The sequence below is a fragment of the Halichondria panicea genome, chromosome 7 (assembly GCF_963675165.1).
Source record: "Halichondria panicea chromosome 7, odHalPani1.1, whole genome shotgun sequence".
NCBI lineage: Eukaryota > Metazoa > Porifera > Demospongiae > Suberitida > Halichondriidae > Halichondria > Halichondria panicea.
In genome coordinates this window covers 4,327,245-4,345,019 of record NC_087383.1, presented here as the reverse complement: position 1 = coordinate 4,345,019, position 17,775 = coordinate 4,327,245, and the positions used below count along the sequence as shown (strand labels likewise).

The 17,775-nt window shown below is 41.3% G+C and overlaps 3 protein-coding genes across 4 annotated transcripts; 1 reads left to right on the top strand and 2 right to left on the bottom strand.

The window, feature by feature from the left end:
- Positions 1–193: 193 nt before the first annotated feature.
- On the bottom strand, positions 194–11,054 carry LOC135338021 (beta-1,3-galactosyl-O-glycosyl-glycoprotein beta-1,6-N-acetylglucosaminyltransferase 4-like). 2 transcript variants are annotated; one of them, XM_064534030.1, is made up of 4 exons: positions 10,865–11,054; positions 9,601–9,654; positions 2,967–3,831; positions 194–609 (listed from the first exon to the last, which is right to left on the bottom strand). In XM_064534030.1, the coding sequence occupies exons 1-4, from the start codon at positions 10,946–10,948 to the stop codon at positions 257–259; spliced, it is 1,356 nt and encodes a 451-aa protein (XP_064390100.1). In that variant the 5' UTR covers positions 10,949–11,054; the 3' UTR covers positions 194–256. The 2 variants fall into 2 exon arrangements, with proteins under 2 accessions (XP_064390100.1, XP_064390101.1); XM_064534031.1 differs by lacking the exon at positions 9,601–9,654 and having other exon boundaries at positions 10,865–11,049.
- LOC135338020 (uncharacterized) lies at positions 5,856–9,593 on the bottom strand. The gene has a single exon (XM_064534029.1). It carries the CDS (start codon positions 8,196–8,198, stop codon positions 6,789–6,791), a length of 1,410 nt encoding a protein of 469 aa, XP_064390099.1. The 5' UTR covers positions 8,199–9,593; the 3' UTR covers positions 5,856–6,788.
- Positions 11,055–13,356: 2,302 nt separating the features above from the next.
- Positions 13,357–17,493, top strand: LOC135338013 (uncharacterized). Its single transcript, XM_064534019.1, has 3 exons — positions 13,357–13,489; positions 14,035–14,132; positions 14,344–17,493. The coding sequence occupies exon 3, from the start codon at positions 14,350–14,352 to the stop codon at positions 15,667–15,669; it is 1,320 nt and encodes a 439-aa protein (XP_064390089.1). The 5' UTR covers positions 13,357–13,489; positions 14,035–14,132; positions 14,344–14,349; the 3' UTR covers positions 15,670–17,493.
- Positions 17,494–17,775: the final 282 nt, after the last annotated feature.

The window sequence follows — 17,775 nt, the reverse complement described above, 5'->3', positions numbered from 1 at the left end:
CAGGAAACCTAAACCATTCAACAATTATATGAAGTCGGATTACCCACTATAACAAACTCTTATTAGCAATTCATTGGTCCTTGAGCAGCTGCATGTAGCACTCTATAATTATATTTACACACACACACACATGCATAAACATGCATACTACTGTATATATACCTCGCTTGCGCATGCGCACACTGAGGCATAATAAAATTATGGTCCAAACATGCACGTGATAAAATCACTGTATAATAATTATAATCAGTAACAATCAACTTCGCTGCCATGCACTGTCACAAGCTGAATAGTATGGGCTTGAAAGGTGTAGTGATTCTGCGTCCTTTAAACACTCTTCTCTGTTTCTCCTAATAAGCTCTGTCTCAGCGCAGTCCATCACAACTTGGTCTTTCTCAATAAAGAACTTGTTGTGGAAGAATGTCTGGTGATTTTTTTGGGGATCGTATTTGTAGTCCAATCGATGAAGGTCAACACTTGAAACAATGCAAATGTTATTTACATTAATTCCATTGCACTGTTCTTTTGTTTCCTCTGAATATATCCACAGATATGATGAAATTGTAGGAGTGAAGTTCGAGTATCTTTCATCTTTTCCACCAGGTACACCTGTATCCATATAGATGTGCTATGTATTCAGCATAATTATTATACACTAAAACTATAATAACGAGTGCTGCAAGCGGGCTCTTGCTAGTGCCTCTCGCCATGTTATGCTTTCACTCAAAAAGTATTAGTGTTATAGTGTAGTTTCTATTACATTAAAGTTAGCTTATCTATATAAACTCACTGAGAAGAAAATACTTATTTACATGCATCTATTGTTGTTCTATTGTAGTATGTGGCTTACCAGGACCTCAAGAAAGAAGAAAATTGATTCTTCCAGGATCTGGAGTTCAGTGTATATAATATCTACTTGAGTACATGCATATTGTTTATTGTATATATGGTAGTGTTTTGTGGCTAATACCAGGCCCTCATGATTCTGCCAGGATATTATTTTCTCTGTGGGGATGAGCGCATGCGCATTACATCCACAGGAATAATTAAAGGGTGTGTCCGAAGAGATCAATTTCACAAATGGCTACTGCTACAGAGCCTCCAAGTAGAAACTTTTCTTTTCAGTATTAATCAGCTCAATTTAATGATGATTTTCAGTATAACAAAACATGGAAATTCGATGAAATGCAATTTAGTGGCTTTGTACTTCAATAAATGGGCGTGGCAAGCGAAACTTTGTTTTACAGATAAGTTTATAGCTGTCTTTCAATATCAGACTCACTACCAGCATAAGGCGTAGCGCTACTACAGCTGTAGGGATGCTACTAGATTCTTCACTGTCAACTATAAGGCCAGTTAACTTATTCTGTAAGCTGATAAAAGGTCACTTCTAGTCTTCTAGATCTACATGTATATCCGTATTTTTGCAGTTAATTCCGTATAACCGTATTAGAAGACAGAAATCCGTATACTTGGAGGCTCTGCTGCTAGCTATAGCTGTTTTAACAGATATTTTCTGAGTCTTGTAGCTAACAAAAAGCTAGCGCTTTAGTGCAAGCTAGGCTAACTCATAATTATGTTGATTCAGAATAGAAAGTTTATGTGAACAGATGATGCTATGAAAGATTCTGAAGAGACTGCAACAGCCTTCAATGTGAGTCAAACTAGCCATAACTCGAGAAAGAAGCTTTAGTTTGCTAATCCACCGTTGAGCAGTTTACAGTTGGAACATGCAGGCACACACACACACACACATGCAGTCAGCTTTACCGTATTCCTCGTGCGGCTACGCCTTGAGGCATAATTATATAGACTGTAAATAACAGTTTATATACTCAGATAAAACACTTAATTGAGTCCATGCAAGAGATGCTTGGTCAAATTAACATTTCTCGTTTCAGATCATGATTTGTAGCTAGGCAACTGACTATGAACTAGGATCACAGCGAAGTAAGCTGGAATGGGCCAGGATATGAGATAATAGCAAAGAAGCCGAAATAAAAATAAAACATGTGCATTCACGTGTCTCAAATAAAAGCCACGTGTAGCTAGCTAGCCCTATATAATTATAGCTCCTAGGCCCTGCATCCATGATCCAACACATGAGTTAGGGACGTAGCAAATCAACTTTTGTGGTCAGGCCAACTTATGGTTATATTTATAGGCAAATTTTGCTAAAAAAAAAAAGGGTGTTATAATTGCAAGGTTATCTAATAGTCTCAAAAATCCATGATCCAACGCTTGCAACGAACGAAAACAATACAGAACGAATGCATGTGCAGTATGGAGTGCCGTTTGTATCAAAATCCTTTTTTTAAGGAACATGTCCACGGAGAAGGCACTATTCCTCGAGCCATGGATATTTACTAAACATCGGTGTTATAAAAAGCAGTGATATTCAGTGATATTTAGTAAAAAGCAGTGATGTTTAGTAAAAAGCAGTGATATTTAGTAAAAAGCAGTGATATTTAGTAAAAAGCAGTGATATTTACTAAAAAGCAGTGATGTGGTTTAGTAAAAAGCAGTGATATTTAGCAGTGATACTTACTAAAGCAGTGATACTTAGTAAAAAGCAGTGATGTTTACTAAAAAGCAGTGATATTTACTAAAAAGCTTAGTAAAAAGCAGTGATATTTAGTTATGGTCGATAATATACAAGTAGGTCGAAGGACTAAACATCACTGCTTTTTACTAAATATCACTGCTTTTTACTAAGCTTTTTAGTAAATATCACTGGTTTTTAGTAAACATCACTGCTTTTTAACTGCTTTTTACTAAATATCACTGCTTTTTACTAAACATCACTGTTTTTTACTAAGCTTTTTAGTAAATATCACTGCTTTTTAGTAAATATCACTGTGTATGATGCTAAAACATAGCGATAATGATATTCGTACTCCAAATCTTTCGCAGGGAAATACAATACCCTATTTTACACATATACATATGGCTTGTTACTACAATACCTTCTTTAAAAAGCGTTGCAATGAAGTGTTCATCAGGGATTTTAGTATCATCCATGAATCTCCGAAACTTGATAGCCGTTTCATTATGTAGTAAAAAATTGACAAATGTTCGTGACAGTCCAAAGTAGGCCATACTCTTAGTTACGTTGAGATTAAAAGGTACTGGTCCAAGTTTTTGGTCTGATTGTATCACTTCTCCATCTATCAAAACATGCTTAAAGGACCAATAGCTCTGGATTTCATGCTTTAAAGCACCCACCAGCTCAACTGCTGAGGTGCCATTTAACTTACGAAGAGTGTCTACGATTTCTTTATTTGTTCTCAATGGAACTTCCTTTCCACACAGAGTAATCACGTACCTCCAAGGAAACTTGTGTCGCAACTCATACAGATTTTCCATACAGTTCATCTGAGCATCTACTATTGTGTGCCACCCCCATACAACGTTTTCAATCTTGCTGGGAACAATCACATTAGGCAAGCATACAGAAATATAGATCATCAGTTTCTTGAAAGACTTTTCTGACTTTTGGTCGTAATGGATGCAGTACACATTGTGAGGTCTGTAAATGATTTTGAGGAACCGAAAAATCTGGTACGCCGAATTATAAGTATTCAACGCAAATGCTAGGGGAAACTTCTGCTCTTGTTCTGACACAAAATAATCCCTGTTAAACTCTTTTCTGATCCAATCGCAGCTATTGGCATGGTGATAGAACTCACTGGAAGCAATTTTCCAATTTAGCTCACTCTGGTTAACAGTAATAATCGCCTTCTTCATTTCAACCGGATTAGCCTCAAAAATGTGCGTACAGACAAGATCATGATTGTACGTCTTTCCTCGAAAATGAACTGAAAACTCCATCTAGAATATAATTATATAGACATTTTAACTGGATTCTCAAAATTGTCTTGTACAAGCCCCTATTTTTATTCGGGGCTGGTGCGAGACTGTATAGATACCATAATTGATGCAATTATAGCGCCAGAAAATATTTATTCCACTTCTGAGTGGTGCAATAATTTTAGAACACCCCAAAAATGGCCTTCAGCCCAGCTGGCGCCTATAATTATGGTGGCGCTTATGCACTAGTCAAAATAATTCCCCACCCCTATAGGGGACCCACATAACCCCCATACAGAGGAGGTTGGACATCACTTGAACTTTCACTAATTATGACCTTTTAATGACATTCCAAGCCAAATTGCTTTTCGTTTTGCTGACTCAGCAGTATAACATGACTGGATCTAGGCGGATCTAGCTAGTATGGGTATTATGTGGTGATAGGGTTAGGTCCAGTAACCATCATAGACACCAAACACAACTAGCTGTCAACAGATTCAGCAACAGAAACCGTGCAGAAATATTGTCTCATGAATCAGTCGCCCTCAATAACATAGACTCGTGATTAGGCCGCCCAACTTTTAGAGGGCGGCTAAAATAGAGACTAGCAGAAGTACAGTATACGCTACTGCTGAGTCAGCAAAAATGAAAAGCAATTTGGCCTGGAATGTCATTAAAAGGTCATAATTAGTGAAAGTACAAGTGATGTCCGACCTCCTCTAACCCCCATATGTACTAGGGAACACCAGGGGATTAGACCAAATAATATGCCCAAATGTAGGGTGGAGGCTGTTAATTACTCTAATAACGAGTGTTGCAAGCGTGCGCTTGCTAATGCCTCTCGCCATGTTATGCTTTCGCTCAAAAAGTATTAGTGTTATAGTAGTTTCTCCCAGAAAGGTTCGGACCTGCTTCTTAGTAACTGGTGCTGGGAATTCTCGTACTGCTTGTACTTTTGTTGAGCCTGGCTGGACCACTCCACCACCTACTATATGTCCGAGGTACGTACAGTACTTTGCTCCAAACTGTGACTTCTTTGCTTTGACTGTTAATCCTGCTTTCCTGAGTCGTTGGAGAGTAGTTCGAACGTGTTCCAGGTGCTTCTCCCACATTTCGCTGAATATTATCACATCATCAAGATAAGTTGCTGTGAAATCACTGAGACCAGCTATCACACGATCCATCAATCTTTGGAAAGTCGCTGGGGCACCTTGTAGTCCAAATGGCATCACCTTGAATTGAAACAAACCAAACGGTGTGACAAAAGCCGTTTTGGGTCGATCTTCAGCAGCGACAGGTACTTGCCAGTAACCTTTAGTGAGGTCCAGAGTTGAGATATAATGTGACCGTCCAAGTCCGTCAATTAGATCATCTATCCTGGGCATAGGATAGGCATCTGCTTGTGATTGACAATTGAGTTTCCGATAGTCCACACAAATTCTTAGCGATTTGTCTTTTTTGGTCACCAACACAATTGGGGAACCATAAGCACTTGAGGATGGTTATGATACCTTGCTCGAGCATCTCGCCAATTTCTTCTCTGACTGCATCTCTGTGAGCATGTGGTATCCACGAATGGGATGAGCATCTCCAGTGATTATTCTGTGTTCCGTTAACGAAGTGCGTCCTGGTTGGTTTTTGAATACATCTTGGTATTTGTCCAGTAGACTCTGCAATTGGGCTCTCTGAGGGGTGTCAACCCGCTTGTCAATCGGTACTGTTATCTTCATCATAGTCTGTCCACGTAGGTATATCTTCATCCACATAATCAGCTTGAATTTCTTCTGCTATATAGCCAGTATTGGTGGGTACATACCATTGTTTCAACATGTTAACGTGAAATATTCTTCTTTTTTTCCGTCGATCGTACATGTGGATCAGGTAGTCCACCTTGCCAATTGGTTTGACCACTTCATACGGTCCTTGCCATTGGGCGAGCAATTTGTTGCTAGATGTTGGCAATAGTACTAATACTTGATACCCTTGGTGGAATTCTCTTTGTCGGGAATTTTGGTCATACCACGTCTGTTTTGCTATATCCAGATTCATTTTTACCACTTGTGTCGCTCGTTCGAGTCGATCTCGCATCTTCATGATGTAGGAGAAACCAAGGAAGTAATTGTACTTCAACACTTCTAACGGAGATTTATCGGATGCTCCATGTACACCCCATTCGTACCACACCATACCATCCCCAAACTGATGGCCTACAATGTAGTAGAAAGATTTAATTAAACTTTGAAAAGAATGCTCAGAAAGGCAACAAAGGATGAAGGAAAGACTGGGACAAAGTAATCCCATATTTACTATTTGCATATCGTGAAGTACCACAATCGTCCACAGGCTTTTCTCCATTCGAGCTACTGTATGGCCGAAGTGTTCGCGGACCACTCGATATCGTCCGAGAAGCTTGGCAGACTGACAAATGCGAAAGTGTGAACATATTCCTCTGGTATTCCAACTCGTGAGAACAGTGTCATCAGCTGTTCGGCTATGTGTGGGGCATCGATGCTTTTGAGTGGTATAGCCTCAGGGTATCGGGTCGCGTAATCACATATAACCAAAATATAGCGTTTGCCCGAATTGCTTCTTGGGAGTGGACCAACAATGTCCATCGCTATTCTCTTGAAGGGCTCCTGAATAGTTGGGAGTGGGATGAGCGGTGCTCGTTTGGTTCTGCTTTGTGTAGATTTTTGGCATGTGAGACATCGCTACATCTTGATATAAGGTAGGCCAGTAAAATCGTTGCAGAATTCTCCTTGCAGTCTTCTCTTTGCCCATGTGGCCTGCTAAAGGTACGCTGTGGGCCAATTTCAGTACTTCTTCTCGGCAATGCCTTGAGAGTACCAGTTGCTCCACTTCCACTCCGTCCGCCCCTTGTTTGGGGGGTATCCACCTGCGAAAGAGTAGGCCATCATTTTGATAGAACCCTACCCCTGCTGTTGATGGGCTGCCTTCCGCTGCCTCGACACACTGTTTTAAGGTATCATCCTTTGCTGCAATTCTTTGAATTTAGAGAGTGAAATGTCCAATGGGTGCAATTCCGACTGCATATTTTTGCATTTTTCGAAATGTTTTGCTCGCTGTTGGCATTTCTCCTTTCTTGTGAAGGTCTCTCTGTTTCGACTTGGGACAAACAGTTCATCCTCCAAATCTTGAAAGGGCACGTCACTTAGGTTCTCGTTGCCAATAGTTTCCAAGTTTTGTACTTCTTTTTGGGACTCACTCTCGCTGTCTACAGTTTCCAAATAATGTACTTTTGACTCACTCTCGCTGTCTACAGTTTCCTTGACTGGCAATTGCATCTCAACTTCAAGTGTTTTTGAATGGGCGCCCGACTCTTTTTCTTTTTGGGCAGTCATTTCCTCTTCTTCTCGCTGCTTTATGGCACTTGCTCTCGTCACCACGGCCAATGCCTGCTGAGGCACCACTTTCTTCGTGGTTGGATCACCTCTAAGTATCGCCGTGAGTTCGGGTACATCTGTGCCCAGGAGTATGGGCATAGGGAGTGTATCCGAGATGGCTGCTTCCACATAAATTAGGTATCCCTCCACCTCCAAATCGACTTCTGCTAGGGGGTACAGTACTGTATCTCCGTGTGCACAACGAATTGCAACTACTTCTCCGTGTAGTAGCTTATGCTGAGGAACTAGGTCCTTTCGAATGAGAGTTCTTGAGCATCCTGTGTCTAATAGGATATTATCCACTTTCTTTCCTTCAACTGAGCCAGTTTTTACGACACTAGGTTTGGCTTGGACTTCTGTTTTCTTTGTATTTGATTGTCCTTGGTAATCTATTCGCCTCTCTGTACAGAACAGTGCTCCTGCTCGCTCGGGACAGTTCGAGGAGTAGTGGCCTTTCTTATGGCAATTAAAACATTCTATGTCTTTGAGGTCTTTCTTGACTCCACTGTTTCCACTGTTTTGGGGTTTCCAGTCGGGTTTCCCCGGTGTTTTGTTTCTACAGTCTTTCGACAAATGTCCTTGCTTCCCACATGTATGGCAAAATTTTAGACCAGCTTGTGGTCTATTAGACTCCATTCGCCTTCCGAGTGATGGTTTCCTTGCTTGCCAATAGTCGTCAGCAAGTTTTGCTGCTTCAGCGCTCGTGCAGGGTTGTCTTTCTTTGACAAAAACCCGTACCTCCAACGGTAACGTATCGATCACTTGTTCCATTACAATTAAATCTCGAATTTCGTATACGGTTTTACATTCCTGCAGCCATTTGCTCGCCAGGTCATTGAGTCGAGTAGCCAGTTCTCGACTGCTCTCGCCCGTTTTTCGTGTTGCGGTTCGGAATCGATGTCGATAACTTTCTTTCGTGATATCGTATCGTATCAAAATCGTTTTTTTCACTGTTTCGTAGTCGATTGCTTCGTCTGTAGGCATTGCAGCATAGGCTTTCTGCGCCTGTCCAGTCAGCTAGCTTGTACACCCATCGGTCAGCTGGAATTTCATATGAGGTCATCATCCTTTCAAAAGTTGTAAGGTATACGCCTCTATATCGTCGGTTTCTGCTAGCTTGGTCAGCTATACATCTCTATCTTTCTCTGCCCGCCGTTCTGCAGATTCTCCTTGTTTGTGTATTCCTGTGAGCAGTCCTTGAAACAGTTCCATCTGTCTTTGACTCTCAATTTCTCGCCTTTCGTCTTCGTACAGCCTTCATTCTTTATCACAGATTTGTTCCTCGGCACGCTGCCTTCTCTCCTCCGCAACTTCTTCATCGTGTCTTCTGCATGCGGTCTTCCATCAACAATTGTAGCATCTCTGCCATTGGGTCTGGCCTTTCGGCATGATCATCTTCTGATGTCATATCTTCTAGTTTATTTGCTTGCTTGTAAGTCTTTCCAGATCTCAAGGTGCTTGCTGTCCACTGGCTTTGTTCAGTCATATAGTCTCGATCTCGTAGTTTCACTGGAGCTTCTTGCTTCCAAAACCGCTGCCACCAAATGTGATAGACTGATAGGCTAGACTAGCAACAGCCTATATTTTAAGTGTCTATCGTTGAGAACTCTCATGATCAAAATCAATAAATTGAGAGAACTGACAAAAAACACATGTGACTCAGACTTATCTGAGATCCACAGTGGCGGATCCAGGAAATATGAAAGGGGGGTTCCAAACTACGAGTGCACAGCGTGAGTAGTGAAAGTCGCGCGCAGCGCGAAATTTTTTGGGGTTACGCCCACTTCCGGTCACACGTGACTAGGTAAAATCCCAGGGGAAGTCCCATAATAAACTTGCGTAGAGCTAGCTAGCTCTGCCACGAACAGTCAACTAGCTAACCTAGGCTAACCTGAACACTCCTTGGCAGTTGATGCATCAGAACAACAGGTACAATCATTGAATCAAGCTACAATACTGATAAATAGCTACAATACTGATAAATAGCTAGCTGGTAGCTGTAGTAAAGCCACAATAGCTTAGTTTGAAAGGGGGGATCCATGGCACCCTGGGATCCCCCCTTGGATCCGCCACTGATCCACATTCTAGTCTATAAATATAGATATGTACATTCCATTAGATCTGTACATACTTTTTTTCTCATTAGTCCATCACAGTTGGAATTCCAACAACAGAACAAAACTGTGGATAGGCCCGACCTCCTTCCGGGAAACGGTAGAGGGCGGCGGCGCCCGACTAGGCATGCCCGTCCCCAGCCATAAAATGGGGGGACAGGTTTCAGCCCTATCTAGCATTCGTTCTGCTGCAGAAAATCATGCAGCACCAATCAGATTGCAGACTGCTTACGTAATACATTTCAGCACCAATCAGATTGTATAGTTCTTACGTAATACATTCCTTGGCTTCCCAGCTCCTCCCCTTGTCTGCAGCAAGCTGAGCTCTGTGGTTAGAGGCGCGGCTAATATTAACTATATTCATAGTTTGTACGGGAACAGCAGAACGAATGCTAGATAGGGCTGAAACCTGTCCCCCCCTTTTATGGCTGGGGACAGGCACGCCCATCTAACCCCTGGCTTCGTAATTATTAAAAAGTGTCGCTTTAAATCGAGGTCTTACAGTAGCTACGGGACGGTATGGTAGGCGCTTCTTTTTGGGCCTCAAAAATTATGATGTGGCGCTTAAATTATGACGGTGCTGTTAGTGACTGTAATTACGGTATACAACGCAACCTAGTACGTACCTGGGGTAGAGAGAAGTTTATTATGTTGCTAATTTATATAGAGTATGTCGCCGAACTCCGTCAGACATCAAAGTGCGTCAGGTAAAAGGGCGTGTAACGCACAAACAAAACAAGACTGATTCAAACTAATTACACACACTAACAGATGGCCATGGGCCTATTATCCAGCGAAAACTTGGATAGGCCAAGTTGCTTCCAGTCCGAGCAGTGATAACTTGAAAAAAACCACCGAATTTTTCAATTTTCGTCAGAACGTACCGATCGCCGTTTTTGCCAAACTACACAGCTAGAGCTAACTGACACAAGCTGAGTACAATCTAGATATAGAGTGCAGTACAGAGTGGAGCAATTCCCAGAATCAGGCAACCCTGCAAAGCGGAGCTACACTTGTTTCTTTGTGAGGTTGTAAAGTGCTGAGTCAGCAATATTCTGGCTATAAGCGCTAGTATATAGCGCCTAAAGTTATAAGCGCTATATATTAGCACTTATAGCTAGAATATTGCTGACTCAGCACTTTACAACCCTCACAAAGAAACAAGTGTAGCTCCGCTTTGCAGGGTCGTCCACTCTGTACTGCACTCTATCTAGATTGTACTCAGCTTGTGTCAGTTAGCTCTAGCTATGTAGTTTGGCAAAAACGGCGATCGGTACGTTCTGACGAAAATCGAAAAATTCGGTGGTTTTTTTCAAGTTATCACTGCTCGGACAGGAAGCGACTTGGCCTATCCAAGTTTTCGCTGGATAATAGGCCCATGGCCATCTGTTAGTGTGTGTAATTAGTTTGAATCAGTCTTGTTTTGTTTGTGCGTTACACACCCTTTTACCTGACGCACTTTGATGTCTGACGGAGTTTGGCGACTTACTCTATAGCGCTATATATATCTAACTTATTATTAAATTATAGACTTACGGTTTGCAAGAATATCCATCCAGTAAGCATACCAACAATTGAAAGGACCACAGCACAATATATTCCTTTAGCAGCAAATTTCATTCTGTATTATACCGGTCTATATATATCTCTGGTCGATCAGACAGCTAATACAGGTAGATCAGAGGAGGTATGCCAATGTCAAAAGGTCACTAATTAAAACTTCTTCTTCTTTGTAGCCTCCAATTAATGAACCATTGGGTCTCTAATTGCCGTTGTGTTAATTGCATGCCAGTCTCATGAATTAGCCGCCCTTCCTAAGTGAGAGACCTAGGAAGGGCGGCTGATTCGTGAGACTAACCAACAAGCTGAAAGACATCATGCAAGACAGCCTGGAGCAAAGAGCTTGCCATCAATAGAATATCATGTCAGGGAACACTCCAAAACAACCAGCTATAAGAAGCCATCATCTATGATTAAAAGAAGTTATATCCAGGACCATGCATGTACCACAGCAGAAGAGCCTCAATGTATACGTATAAAGTGGACCGTACATGCATGCTACATGCAACAAAGGCCAGCTATTGAGAAGCCTGGCCAAAATCTCATCCGCCCTGTGTTCGACTGTGGGAGGGAGCAGCTCAATACTTGACTGAAAGTGGTCGTCGTTCTCTGTTTTACGTTTTAATAATCCATTCTCGTTCACACAGTTAATGTGCATGTGACGCTCATTCAACTCCAAAATGATCTTGTTGTTGCCAAACCAGTTCAAGATACGACAAGAAATGAAGATTTTGATGAGCTCGAGCATTCTTCCTCATTAGTATTCACACCTGAGATTGCCAATGTGGTCAATGTCGATGGATTGAGAATTAAAGACGGCAAGGTGTTTGTTATTTGGAAGTGGCAGGTGCTACATCCACAAGACAAGACGGTAATAATAGTGAGGGGAATTGCTGTTTGTTTTCGGCCAACGGAACCCCGGACTATTCAGACGCAGAGTCTGAAACAGTCACACACCATACCTTTCAAGGTGATCGGATGTATTAAGGAAAAACTATATCCAGAAGTACTCTGAAAAGCAAGTGTACTTATTGACGAAGGTGTCCCTGTACCTATATATAGAAGTACATGTTGAACCTGACAATCCTGTGACTCCAAATGCAATTGCGTTGTAGACAGTTCCTTTGGATACGTAGTGAAGGAAGCACGGGATGCTGTGTACGATGCCCTCATAAGGAATGACATTACTGTTGTAACATTCAAGTGGGTCAAATATGTCAGTGACTGGTATATACCGTATGGGCCCAGGGTTTTTTTTGCTAACATAACAACGAAAGGTGTATGACCATCAAATTAATGTTGAAGTACACATTAAGTACTGTTGTCGCCTAACCTAATTTTGCGTTGATCGATTTCCAATAACTGCATTAATTTAATTGTATAACACTCGCACGACTATATGAACAATCATGTTCTATTCACCCGCTCATGTCATTTTTTGTTGTATATACATTTCTATTGAAATTCGACCAAGTGCAGCAATAACATGCATCATAATTATACACGTATTAATAGCTGTTAGCCATGAATATAATGCTCATGATTATCAATGTCCAATTTATAAATAGTTGTGGTCAGTTATATTGCAGTAACTTGTGAGGGAGGATGATCAACTGGCACATTGTAGTATATATTCACACGTACATCAAATGAAGGCATTATTTTGATAAAACAGTAATAATTGATGGCAACGAGGGATCCATTCGTTTGGGAGAACTTTCCTCCAATTTACTTGACGGTGTGAAGTGTAAAATGTGCCCACCATATCTCTGAAGAAGCATTCCACATCTCACATCTTCAGTTGTGGAAGCTCTTGAATGTTTGATATCTCCTCAGTGCAAGTAAGAGAGATCTTTATAGCAGTTCACTCCTGTGTACCCATGGTTAGGCTCTTGAATCAGCCGCCCTTCTCAAGGTCTCTCCCCCCTCAGGTAGGAAGGGCGGCTAATTCATGAGACTGCATGGCCTGCAATTAACACAACGGCAATTAGAGACCTGATTAGCAAAGGTTAAGTGCTTCGCGCCTCCTCTGGACAATGGGTCAGAGGAGGCTGGAACCACTTGACCTTAGCTAATTAAGGTCACTAATTGGATTTATCCAAACTTCTCTTGCAGACTACTTCAAGCCTAGTTTTTAGTGTCTATCAGTTTAAAACGTTATTTTTCAGGGGGGGGTCAAATTTTATTTTTGCCAATTTTGCTCAGAAGCAGAGATACATGTCTCAAAGCCAGCTACACAGTGACCTCGAGAATAAGCCGCTCATGATATCGAGGCTAGTACAAGAGCAAGACTTTTGATTGTATCTCTGCTTCTGAGCAAAATTGGCGAAAATAAAATTTGACCCCCCCTGAAAAATAACGATTTAAACTGATAGACACTAAAAACTAGGCTTGAAGTAGTCTGCAAGATAAGTTTGGATAAATCCAATCAGTGACCTTAATTAGCTAAGGTCAAGTGCATTCCGGAAGTGAAATTTTTTCGAAATATTTTTATCCGCATAATTAGAACACAGTTCGTGGCACAAAGTTGTAGAGGACTTAAAGTGTTGTTGAAGGACCTCAAAACGCTTTCTGGGGTTATCAAAGGTGCTGATTAACGAGGTAAGCTTTGTTTCTTCCCTTAGTGAACGCTTTTACCTGATGTTTATATGAAACTGTGGAGATATTCTGAATGCAAAAGAATGGTACTCTATCTTTCTGAAAGAAACACATATACATAATTAAACCATCATTAGATACATAGCCTGGCATGCCTAAATCATTCTGGGAGTGTACATATTTGACGCTAGACAATAAAAGGTCTGTTTACATAGTGACTATTTGTTTAGATAGGTTCTAATTTCCGATATCAAGGATCTGCACCCGTCCCACATAACTGTAGAAGACTCAAGTGTAGTTTAAATACCTCAAAACGCTTTCTGAGCTTATCAAAGGTGCTGATTAACGAGGTAAACTTGATTTTTTTCCCTCGGTGGGTATATGATACTGGAGATATTCTGGTAAATTTTGGTACTCATTCTTTTTACATGCATGTAGTTAAACATACATGTAGCCTGACAGTGTTATGCTTATGTCATTCTGGGAGTGTACATGTTTGACGCTAGACAATAAAAGTTCTGTTTACATAGTGACTATTTGTTATATAGGCACTAATGTCCGATGTCTAAGGTCTGTACCTGTGGCACAAGACTGTATATAGACGACTCAAGTGTTGTTTAAATTATCAAGGGTGCTGATCAACAAGGTAAGCTTGATTTTTTCCCCTTGGTGAATGTTTTCACTAGGTTTTTATATGACACTGGATTTATTCTGTGTGCAAAATTGTACATAGTTAAACCATCATTAGGTACATGTATACACATAGCCTGTTATGCTTAAGTCATTCTGGGAATGTACACTGTATATACAGCTACACAATTAAAGGTCTGTTTACATGTGACTATTTGTTTATATAGGCACCAATGTCTGATTTCAAGGATCTGTACCCCACCCTGACGTCTGTGGGGCTAACGTCTGAGCGTCTCTTGGCAGTAGCAGATGATTCTGACCAAGGATCAGATATTGAAGCTCTCAATGTGCCTGCATCACATATAACAAACCAGTTTGTTTTGGAGCTGTATAACTTCATGAACAGAAATTCGCCCTGCACTTTCTATGTGCTGTGGTGTTGGATGTCATCCTTGTTTTCAGCCAAACGCGAGCAAGAAGAATTTCCTACCATCAAATCGATTCGGCAAAGTGTGCTTCGCTTGTCTGCAAAGTTTATGAACCTAAAGAAAATGCCATCCTCCAGTGACAAGGTCACCATGATTGCTGAGTTTAAGGCTCACTTATACTCCTTACCTCGGGTCTTTGTTTCACAAGGCAAAGTTGTTTCCACTGATACTGGTGGTGAGGGCAGTAGTTGCTCATCATGTGCAGAAATGAAGAATGTTGTAAAACAATCAAGACAGAAAATGTACGCTGCTCGAAGGAATGGACAAAAGCGAACTAAAAGGAGAGATGATACTATTAAGGATCAGGCCCAAGAACTCAAGAAAGACAAGAAAGCTATAGACATGCTCCAGAAACAGGCCACTAAGAGTGCCAAACAAGTGACTTCACTCAAGGCAAAGGTTGATCGACTGAGACACCGGGCTTCCTATTGGAAATCAAAGTTCTCAGAAATCAGTGGAGGTGAAAACTGTGAGGAACTGGATGAACTAGAACGAGAGTACGGACAGAAACAGAATCTACTTGTAGAAGAAGTCAGGAAGCTTGAATATGACAATGCTGAACTAAAGGACAAAGTTGATGAAGTGATGTCAGACAATATTGTCACATTCGAAGGGGGGAAATACACCAATGATGTCCGTGCTTGTTGTTATGAATTGCTTTCGCTTAATGTTGGTGTCAACAATGTCCGGTCAGTGATTGAGAGTGTACTGACAAATCTAGTGCACAAGAAAGCTGACCGTCTACCCAAAAGAACTGCAGTCTGCCAGATGATGCTCGAGTGCTTGACAGTCGCTCAAGCACAACTAGGTGAACAACTGGGCTCTGAAGATGGTGAGCACTACACACTACAAACTGATGGTACGACCAAGCATGGCCACCATTTTTCCACATTTGATCTGGCCACTTCAGAAGAAACATACACTCTAGGGCTGCGACACGTGTTTTCAGGGTCAGCACAGACAACATTGGATACTTTCCGAGAGATTCTTGATGACTTAGATGTTGTGAGACAGGAAATTGGGCAGTCGAGCGTGTCATCAAAGATAGTAGAACACCATGTCTGATCGACATGCTGCCGAAAAGCTCTTCTCTACTCTGTTATCTGATTACCGAGCTAGTATCCTACCTGACATTGTGGACAATTGGGACGATATGACTAGTGGGGAACAAGAACAACTTACCCGGATGAATAACTTTTTTTGTGGGTTACATTTTCTGATCGCCTTAGCAGACTCAGCAGAAGAGACACTAAAGGTATGGGAGGCTGCAAACAGTGAGGAAGAAAGCACCCCAAATTCGAGGAGCTCAGGAACACAAAGGCTCATACGGACAGCATGCAAAGCATTCCACCACCGCGGGTCTGAACAGTCTGGTTGCTCCACTCATTTCAGAACCTTCTTACGACAGAATGGAATAGCAAGGCTACCACTAGCTTCCTTTATTGGCAATAGGTTTAACATTCTATTCTATGATGCTGCAGGAGTGTTCTTCTTGAAGTCACACATGACAGAATACTTGTTGAAATACCATGGGGCAAATCTCAACCTACTCCTGCAAGCTGTTCTGAAAGACCTCAAGTCACCACTTCATATCGCAGGGTGCAAAGCTTTGGGAATAATTGACAAGTTGGTTAGTGGTCCTTTTTGGCGCTACTTGCAGACCTCTACATTGTCAATCCTGAAAATGGGTGAAGTCTATACCAAGATGAGAGACAGGATGCAAAAGTGGAGTGACGACGCTCAGTGTGTTTTAGACAACGAAGCCATTTTGTTCCCAGAGACCACATCGTTTCAGGACGAAGTGATGGATGCATTGTACGCTGAGACAGAGAATGATGCACTAGTTCAGGAGTTGCTTCAATTGTTATTTAAGAGCTTTGCCCTAACAATGGAACGACTAATGCCTGACCACTTACCTGGAGGTGAATTCCATGCTGTATCAGATCCTGTCATTGTGGCACAGACATCATCAGTACCTTTGAGTAATGTAATGCCAGAGCGGGATTTTGCCCTTCTCGACAGGTTCATGGGTCAAAAACCAAACGCTACTTACATTGCACTGGAGTCTATGATCTTATTCTCCCAGAACAAGACATCTGCTTGGCTCAGACAGAAGAGTGAGGAAGAAAAAGAGAGACTTCTGAATGCTGCTCGTAAACTCTCCAAAGTCCACAAACAAAATTTTCGGAAACGGACTGACGAAATCAAAGCAAAAAGGTTGGAATTGCTTCTGCAAAGAGAACGTGAGCTGTCAAAGAAACATGAGAAGGAGCTAAAGGACAAGGAAGAGCTAACTCTAAAGATACAAACTTATGGCCTTTGGACCAGCAGTAGTGAGGTACAGCTACAGTTGAGTAAGATGAAGACAAAGAAATCAAAATTAGAAGGTGTGAAAGCCCAGATCAACTTTCGCCGGAAAGTGCTCAGTCAGCAAAATGAAAAGCACCTGTTCCAATTTTCTCATGATCGTCGGCCCTTGACAGTTCAAGAACTGTGTAGCAACCTGTCTAAGTTGCTTCTTCCCGTACCAACACATGCACAGTCAAGAGTACCTGAACACAGTGATCTTGTGAGAGACCCCGAACTACTTTTGTATAGGCGAGTCAAACATCTGTTCACCGTTGATGGCACTGATGTTTGGTACAGTGGAACTGTGATTTCCTATGATGCTGTGTCTAAGCAATTTAAAGTAGCATACGACAATGAAGAAGAAACATTCTCTTTTCCTCTGCTAGATGATTTACTTTGTGGTGACTTAAAGATTTTATAATGCATAGTCATGTCTATTGTCATTTTTTATTCTGTTTCTTTTGTCATTTTTATAATCTATATTTCTGTGTCTTTTGTCATTCTTATGATATAATCTGATTCTCCTGTCTTTATTCTCTATGTGTGTCAAATTTGATGTTATAAAACTCAATACAACCTTAGAAATATGTCTTTAACTAAAGCCTACAGTTGGAATTCAATTGGAATGTGCGGTTTGTGCCATTTCCTGTGTTCTAATTTAAGGAAATTGTGGAGAAATTTTACAACACTTATAGTGTGCTAATCAAGCTCTAACTCTGCAACAGTTGAACCAATCGCTACTTGTCATATATCATTTTGATCAGAAAAGACTGTAGAATAAGCTAGTGAGCAAAGCTATTGCATGCAGTGTAGTTTGAATTT

Coding starts and splice junctions, on each gene's coding strand:
- LOC135338020 (XM_064534029.1), bottom strand. CDS start 8,198: ATGCCTACAGACGAAGCAATCGACTACGAAACAGTGAAAAAAACGATT.
- LOC135338021 (XM_064534030.1), bottom strand. CDS start 10,948: ATGAAATTTGCTGCTAAAGGAATATATTGTGCTGTGGTCCTTTCAATT. Junction 3,832..9,600: donor GAAGCCAAGGAATGTATTAC/GTAAGAACTATA, acceptor ATTATATTCTAG/ATGGAGTTTTCAGTTCATTT. Junction 610..2,966: donor TGCAACGCTTTTTAAAGAAG/GTATTGTAGTAA, acceptor ATATGGATACAG/GTGTACCTGGTGGAAAAGAT.
- LOC135338013 (XM_064534019.1), top strand. CDS start 14,350: ATGTCTGATTTCAAGGATCTGTACCCCACCCTGACGTCTGTGGGGCTA.